Consider the following 8690-nt stretch of genomic DNA (forward strand, 5'->3'; position numbering starts at 1 on the left):
GAGATTTGATTTAGTTCTTATTGGATGGAAGTTTGGGAACAAACTTAAAACGGTGTTTAATGACAGAACGGTGACATGTGGGTTAGATCATAAAGAGTTAAGTTTTAGAAGTCATTCTTAAATAGTGTTACGCAATAAAGTTATTTAATCATATAACAGTAACTCGTATACTTGCACACAAGGATTTGAACTCATATCCTTAAAACTAATCAATTTCAAAGTTAAATAAACCCTAATCTAGTGAACAATTTCTGATTTGATTGAAATTAAATCCAAAGATGCGGTAAATAAATAATTAAAGTAAATATTGAATAAAGTTATTAATGAATGAAATTAAGGTTTCATAATCCACACTCAAGCATATATAATAATTGATAATATAATATGAATGGTTTCTTTAATTCACTTCACAAAAATATGGAAATCAATCTCAATTATTATGAAATCCTTAAGTTTATAATTTTTATATCCTTCTTTCAAACTAAATCATCATCATTGTATCAACTCATTATAGATCAATGGTACTTGTGCTTGAAGTCGACTCGAGGCATCTGAAAATTTTCACTAATTTTAATTTGCCGAGATTCTATAACTTGAGAAGATCTTTAGAATGTTTGTTTTCAAAGCTTTATCGTGCTCTGCCTTGTGCTATGGAATAAAAAATAGTGGTTCATAACTCTAGATAATTATTAAAGTTTTGTTTGTCAACTATACATTTTAGTCAAAAATTTTTTTTTAAAAAAATCACTGTAAGTTATCATATCACTCTTTTTACTTTTTTATACATCTTTTAGTAAAAAGTCAAAAAATTATTACTAAAATAGTTTGAACGAGCCCTAAGTCGTCCAAGAACTACTTTTTTGTTATCGAACCATTTTATGTTATCACACAAGGCATTGCAATGTGTAAGATTTTTCATTAATCCTCTTTTGGCACTTTTAGTAAGATCTTCCAATTTGTCATAGGTTTGAGCCATTTGACACTTACCTAAGAGCATATGACCTACTGAACGTGGCGGGACTGTTCTTTGTAGAGTAAAAAATATATAATTCTTGGTCTTTCTTGTTTGTATCGTGCTTTATTTCATGCATTATACACCTTACATTTTTGGGAAAAATATTACTCTATGTAACACTAACTAAAATTGAGACATACGTAATATATCAACAATCATACTCGAGATGGATCGAATTTTAAGACCAGGGGCTATGAAGCATGGACACTCCAAAATTGATGCCGTAGCAGTGTCCGACACGCGGACACGCCGGGGACACGGGGACACGCCGTGGACACGTGGCGTGTCCCTTTAATTTAATGATTTTTTTGGAAGGGGACACGGCGGGGACACGCGTGTCCATTTCTGGACACGCCATGGGACACGGCGGGGCTCGTTTTTGAATTTTTTATATTTATTTGGGGTCAAAGTATAATATTTATAAAGTAAAAAAAAAAAAAAAAAAAAATAGGAACCCTAATCAAACAAGTGAGAGTAAAGGAGTGAAATCAAACCTGAAAAAGACTCTCTCTCTCTCAGTCGAAGCCCTCTCTCTCAGTCGAAGCCTCTGAAGTTGATCGAAGCTCTGTCTCTCACTCGCAGCCCTCCGACGTCGATCGCAGACCTCTGACGTCGATCTAAGCCCTCCGACGTCGATCGAAGACCAGTGATCCAGTCGTCTCAGTCGCGGCTTCAGTCGCTCCAGTCGTCTTCGAAGGTAATCTCCTCTCTGCGTCTCTCGCTCTCTCTCTTTCGCCTCTGTCTCCTCTGTCTCCTCTTTGCGTCTTTCGCTCTCTCTCTCTCTCTCTCTCTCTCTCTCTCTCTCTCTCTCTCTCTCTCTCTCTCTCAGGTTTCAACTGAGAAGATTGATTTTTATTTATTTTTTATTTTTTTATGTTTATATATGTTATACGTAAACTTTTTTTTTTATTTATTTTTTAGTTTGATATATATGTATAAAACTCTTTTATTTATTTATTTATTTATATATATTATATGTAAGTTTCTTTTCTTTTTTTTTTATTTTTATTTGTTTATATGTTTATATATATATGTAAGAAATTTTTTTTTTAATTATATGTTTATATATATGTATATATATAAAATTGTATTTAAATTTTGTTTTTTTATTTAAACTCTTTATTTAGATGAGACTGTTTTTTTTAATTATATGTTTAAATTCTGTTTTATTTAAATTTTATTTAAGCTCTTTTTTTTTGTTTTTTTTTTATTTTTTTATTTATCCTTCTACTGTTAATGTTAATTTATAGGAAAAATGTCTAGTTCAAATTCTGCCAATAACACAACATCTGCCTTTGATGCTGAAGATGATAAGCCACTGTGGAAATATGTGACTAGATTAGAAAAATCTGGTGCAAAGGGGGGGAATTATACTTTTCAATGTAACTTTTGTCGGGTTACACGTAAAGGTTCATACACTAGGGTAAAAGCCCATTTGATGCAAATTAAAAATCAGGGGATAGAAGTGTGCCCAAAAGTAACAAGTAAGGATAAAGCAGATTTTGAGAGAGCAATTGCAGAAGCAGAGTTGAAATTGAAAAACTCTAGGTTGAAGAAAGTCCCATTGCCTCCTCCCAGTTCAAGTGCATCATTAGGTTTATGTTTTAATGAACCAGAGGAGATATATGGATCAAAAAGGAAGAGGTCAACTGCTTTAGGGAGTGGAAGTAGTAGTAACCCTGTTATGAAAGCATTTAACATTGGGGCTCGAGAACGACTAAATAGTGAGATAGCTAGAATGTTTTATTCAGCAGGCTTGCCATTTCATTTGGCAAGAAATCCTTACTATGTTAGTGCATTTACTTTTGCTGCAAATAACAACATACAAGGATATGTACCACCTGGGTATAACATGTTGAGAACTACATTGCTTCAAAAAGAAAGGATAAACATTGATAGGTTGTTAGATCCTATTCGAGGCTCATGGAGAGAGAAGGGGGTGAGTATAGTCAGTGATGGATGGAGTGATTCCCAACGAAGGCCATTAATAAATTTTATGGCTGTTACCGGAGGTGGGCCTATGTTTCTTAAAGCGGTTGATTGTTCAGGGGAAACAAAGGACAAATATTTTATTTCCAACTTGATGAAGGAAGTAATTATGGAGGTTGGGCCTAAAAATGTGGTTCAAGTCATTACAGATAATGCCGCAAATTGCAAGGCAGCCGGGCACCTAATTGAAGCACAATTTCCTCACATCTTTTGGACTCCTTGTGTTGTGCACACCCTCAATCTTGCCTTGAAGAATATTTGTGCTGCCAAGAATGTGGAAAATAATTCAGTTGCATTTGAAGAGTGTAATTGGATTAGTGAGGTTGTGGGTGATGTGATGATGATCAAGAATTTTATTTGTAATCATTCCATGAGGTTGGCAATGTACAATGAGTTTGTGAGTTTGAAACTTCTTTCAGTTGCCGAGACACGCTTTGCTTCTTCTATTGTCATGCTTAAGAGGGTCAAGTTGATAAAGCAAGGTCTCCAAACAATGGTAATCAGTGACAAATGGAGTTGTTATAGGGATGATGATATTGGCAAGGCCAAGTTTGTGAAGGATAAGTTATTGGATGACTTTTGGTGGGATCAAGTTGACTACATACTTTCCTTTACTGCTCCTATTTATGACATGATTAGAGTTTGTGACACCGATAGACCTTCTCTTCACTTAGTATATGACATGTGGGATACAATGATAGAAAAAGTGAATATGGTGATATATAAGCATGAAGGAAAGCGACTAGAAGATGAGTCTACATTCTATAATGTAGTACATCAGATTCTTGTAGACCGGTGGAACAAGAACAACACACCACTTCATTGCTTGGCACACTCATTGAATCCAAGGTGATTACAACACAATTTACTATTTTTATTAATTTAAGTTTAATATTATTCTTTCACATTTATAATGAGTAGTACTTTTTTTTCATTTTAGATATTATAGTGATGTGTGGCTTCATGAGGATCCAAGCCGAGTTCCCCCACATAGGGATGAGGAGGTTTGTCTTGAGAGAAAAAAGTGCTTGAAAAGGTTCTTTGATGATCCAATGGAGCGCACTAAAGCAAATTTGGAGTATGCTAAGTTCTCAACAAAAGAGGGGCCATTTGCTGACATTGATTCCATTGGAGATAGATGTGATATGGATCCTCATAGTTGGTGGGTTGTTCATGGTGCATCTGCGCCCACTCTTCAATCTTTGGCTTTAAGGCTACTTGTGCAACCTTCTTCTTCATCATGTGCTGAGAGGAATTGGAGTATATACTCTTTTATCCATTCAATGAGAAGAAACAAGATGACACCCCAACATGCAGAGGACTTGGTTTTTGTTCATAGCAACCTCCGTCTTTTATCAAGGAGAACCCCACAATACCATGAAGGAGAGACCAAGTTATGGGATATTGCGGGCGACACATTTGATTCATTTGATGATGTTGGAATGCTTGAGGTTGCAAATCTGTCACTTGATGAACCTGAGATGGAGGTTGTGTTGTTTACAGATGATGGAGGTGCAAACGAAGAAAAAGGTGGTGATGCTAATGATGATGAAGACGTGCAAGAAATTGGATCTACTTGAAGTTTTGAAAGGCCTACTTTTTTTTTCTTTTTCTTTTTTTTCTTCTTCTTTGTCTCTTATTTAGTGTTTTTGTGAAGAATATTGTTGGATGTTAGATGTTGGATGTTTTCCCCCTTATATTTAATGTTGGATGTTGGATGTTGAATCTTTTGCCTCTCTTATATTTATTGAATTAATGGTACTATATTAGTGTTTGTTAATTTTGATTTAGAATGAATGTAATACAAATCTACATAACACATAAAAATATATATATATATATATATATATAAAATCGCCGTGTCCCCTGCCGTGTCCGTGTCCCCATTTTTTGGAAATTGCCGTGTCCCGTGTCCGTATCCGTATCCGTGTCCGTGTCCGTGTCAGTGTCCGTGTCCGTGTCAGTGTCCGTGCTTCATAGACCAGGGGGGGCATGTTTATATTCGTGGCACAGACATTGTTATCGAAGAACTTAAAGATCTTGCAGCTGCCATGGGATGGGAGACCTTATTATTTGACACCATTGAGGGACCCCATGCCACCTATAAGCTTTTGTTCGGTATGAAGCTTGTGTAACAAGATCATTTTTTTTTTTCCTATTACTTTGAAATATTATTTTTTGTTTGAATAATCCCTATATCTTTCTTCTTTCTTTCTTTCTTTCTTTTTTTTTTTTAATTTATTTTGTTGAAAGTTTGGAAGTCCTTAAATCAGATTAGAAAATAGAGATGGTGCTGAGACGTACTAATTGTAATCTCTGTCTGTACATTAATCAGTCAAGTCATGGATAGCATTGATCCCAACAGAAAGATCTAAAGAAGAATTTCACATCAATGTTTTACATAATGGAATTTTTTATTTATTATTTTTGTGTATCTATGCAGCAGCAATGAAATATCTAGCAATTTGCTTAATATTTCTCCAATGGCTACTTTCCGTTTCACTTTCCGAGTTCAAACTGTGTCTTCTATATTGTTTACTTGATCATAAATATATATACAAGGAATAATATAAAAGATGGAAAAGTTCTCAGAAACATGTTAATGAAATCCAAGAATGCTTCTTAAGAATTTTCAAAAAGTTTTCTTAACAGTTTCCAGAAAGATTCATAAAAGTTTCCATATACTATCTTGTAAAGTTTCTTGAAATTCCCATCTTCCATCCTACTTTAACAATTCTCACAACCAGAAAAATGAGAAAAACTTCAATGAATATTGCTAGAAGTTCTCCTGTATACAAAGTGCTTGTTTTGGTGAATTCACAGCAGTAACTTTGTTTTGTGGTTTGTTTTTTTTCATTTTTTATTTATTTATTTATTTTTCTGAAGTGTTCAATAACATGAGATGAGAGACCCTATAGATGGTTAGTTAATCTTGGTCTAAATTCTACAGCAGCAATGCAATGTGAAATGTTGTTGAAATCCATTGGACTCCAAATAAAAGTACCTAAATTGAGCTGAAAAATTCAAAAAAGATGAGAATGTGTAAGAATTTAAACATCCCAACAATCATTCTTGTTAGAGATGCAACCCAATACATTTAGAAGTATTGTCAACTATGATTCAACCCAACAGTTAACTTCAACCCAAAAGGCACCTCCATAATGCAAGTTTATCATGGACATTGTTCGCAACTGGTGCGGGATGCCAACATTTGTCAAGCTTTAAATGATAAAACAACAAATAGAAAAATTATGCAAAAGAAAGCATATCATTATAATGATTTTTCTATCATTTTCTACTGGGATCTACAATAGGAGAAATTTTCAGGATTATCTTCCAAAAGTTCTTATATGTTCCAAAGTAGAAGACTTCCAAATTATGTTTAAATCTTAACAAATCGAGAATTACACTTACACTATTATAATTTGATGAGACTAAGTTGAAGTCTGGTAAAAAAATTATGGCAATACATAGAGCTAGGTGGAGAAAATGATCCACGTATAACAGACCACATTCACAGTAATAATCAAAGTTTTGTCCTAAAAAAATGCTATACAAAAAACAAAAAACAATAAACAATAAACAAAAAACAAAAAATTCTTACAAATTGAGTTGGTATGTAATAATAAAACATTTGAAAATATAGGATGACAAGTGATGGTGTGTCCTGTATTATTATCAAACCAATTGAAATCCAAACTCTCCGCGAAGAACTTTTAATCCACCAATAAGCCTTGTAAAAATTGAAAGATAGGGTCAATTACAAAAGAAAGGCACAAGACAAAAGAAAAATTCTATTAATGATAAAAAGATAATACAAGAATCCTACATGACCTTGACACATTTACCTAAGAAACAAAACACATATGCATTCAAACATATCACTGAATTAAACAATACACCTCAACCTTCCTAGTTTCTCCACAAATATAAACTAACATCGAAAACAAAACAGACTTTTTTTATTAACCAATGGAAATATAAGATATCCTACAAAAAGTATAACCTTCTTTGACTCTTTACTGACCCACAAATCATTATACACAGTACTATAAAAGCAGTATCGATAAACCTAAGAATACAGACACGGAAATAGCATAAGGAAGTGAATATCATGATCAATCATTCTTGAGGGTAGGTCTTCTTCTTGTTTTTGTTAAGAGCAACATCAAGCATCATCTCCTTCACTGACTTATTCTTCTTGGGAAACACACTACCCTCCTTGGGTTGGAACCTTGGCTTGCTCATTTCTCCACTCTCTCCTCCATTGCCCTTGCCTTTGCCTTTGTTCGCTCCTTTATTTTCCATCTCTCTGTCTCTCTCTGTCTCTGTCTCTCTCTCTCAAATGAGTCTTTGTGTTGCTCACTTGCTTGCTTGAGAGGATCACATATGTTGCTGATATTTATAGAGGAGGATATCGTGTATTCTCATTTCTTCGCAAATGCATGTGTATTTCTGTGTTTGTGCGTTTGTTTCTTTGTTTGTCGGGTGTGAATTCACTAAGCAATGCAATGAAAATCAACCATCTTTACTTGGGTTTTTACACATTGTAGTGTCCATCCACGGAATTGCTTCAGTTTTTCTCCTCATTTGCCCATCACCATATGGTGGAAATTAAATTTACCGAATATGATGTTTAAACCATATTTTTAATCAATTTTTGGGATCTAGAAATTGAAAATGGGCAAGAAAAACCATATTTTAATCAATTTTGAAGATCTAGAAAATTTAAAATTAACTGCACAAATGAGGTGGTGGTGGGACTCATTTGGTTCATTGAGGAAGGTGAAACTGAAATTGTGGCTGGCAACCTCAACACCAACTTTATTAGAAGAATACAAATTTTAGTTAAATGTGTGGAAAATTGCAAGTACTTCACCGGAAAACAACTTACATAATCACAAGAAGTTTCCTTAAATAAAATAAAAATGATTTTAAAAAAATCTGAAAATATATAAAATGGAAATTATTAATAATGAAAGCATCCGGAAGAACCATCAAAAGGAAAACACGGTGGGATGGGAAATTCCGAAGGAACTTTAAATGATAGTATTTGGAAATGTTTTTGAATCTTTCTTTAAGCTCTCAATGAAAACTTTAGGGTTAATTACACTTTTTGCCCCTGTAATTTGATCTAAATTTCACTTTAGTTCACAAAATTTCAATTTGAACAATTTAACTCATACACTTTAAGTCTAGATTCAATTTAGTCATTTCGTCTAAATTTTTTGTCTAGGTGTACATCTTAAAAAATTGACAACCATTCCAAAATTGTTAATTTTAACCTCCAATTTAGACAGAAAAACCAAATTTAAACTTTAGAAAATTGACAAGTGTCCCTAAATTATTAATTTAATGGAAAATTACACAGATAGTCCTTGTATTTTGCTCTTTGTATTATTTTGGTCCCTATAATTTCAATTGACTCGTTTTTTATCTTAAATTTATGACTTTGTCTCAATTTAGTTCAATTTCTTACAATTGCTAGCATTTTTTAGTGAAAAATATGCAGATAAGTGACATATGTCATGCTTTTTAAGACAAAATTATAAGCGTATTTAACTCAGTGAATAAACTTCAATCAATTTAGTGATAATTTTTTTATTAAAAACACTAACGGCGTTATCCATTGAACCAGATTGACACAAAATCTAAAATTAAGGGTCAAAATTGAGGTAAATGAAAA

General features: G+C 33.4%; 1 protein-coding gene across 2 annotated transcripts; it reads left to right on the forward strand.

The window, feature by feature from the left end:
• Nucleotides 1-1345: 1345 nt before the first annotated feature.
• On the forward strand, nt 1346-4770 carry LOC145822840 (putative transcriptional regulator tpeD). 2 transcript variants are annotated; one of them, XM_082921177.1, is made up of 3 exons: nt 1346-1712; nt 2266-3853; nt 3945-4770. In XM_082921177.1, the coding sequence occupies exons 2-3, from the start codon at nt 2271-2273 to the stop codon at nt 4582-4584; spliced, it is 2223 nt and encodes a 740-aa protein (XP_082777303.1). In that variant the 5' UTR covers nt 1346-1712; nt 2266-2270; the 3' UTR covers nt 4585-4770. The 2 variants fall into 2 exon arrangements, with proteins under 2 accessions (XP_082777303.1, XP_082777304.1); XM_082921178.1 differs by lacking the exon at nt 1346-1712 and having other exon boundaries at nt 1880-3853.
• Nucleotides 4771-8690: the final 3920 nt, after the last annotated feature.

Source organism: Camellia sinensis, chromosome 3 (genome assembly GCF_055761805.1).
Source record: "Camellia sinensis isolate YWXY chromosome 3, ASM5576180v1, whole genome shotgun sequence".
Lineage (NCBI taxonomy): Eukaryota > Viridiplantae > Streptophyta > Magnoliopsida > Ericales > Theaceae > Camellia > Camellia sinensis.

Coding starts and splice junctions, on each gene's coding strand:
- LOC145822840 (XM_082921177.1), top strand. CDS start 2,271: ATGTCTAGTTCAAATTCTGCCAATAACACAACATCTGCCTTTGATGCT. Junction 3,854..3,944: donor GCACACTCATTGAATCCAAG/GTGATTACAACA, acceptor TTTTCATTTTAG/ATATTATAGTGATGTGTGGC.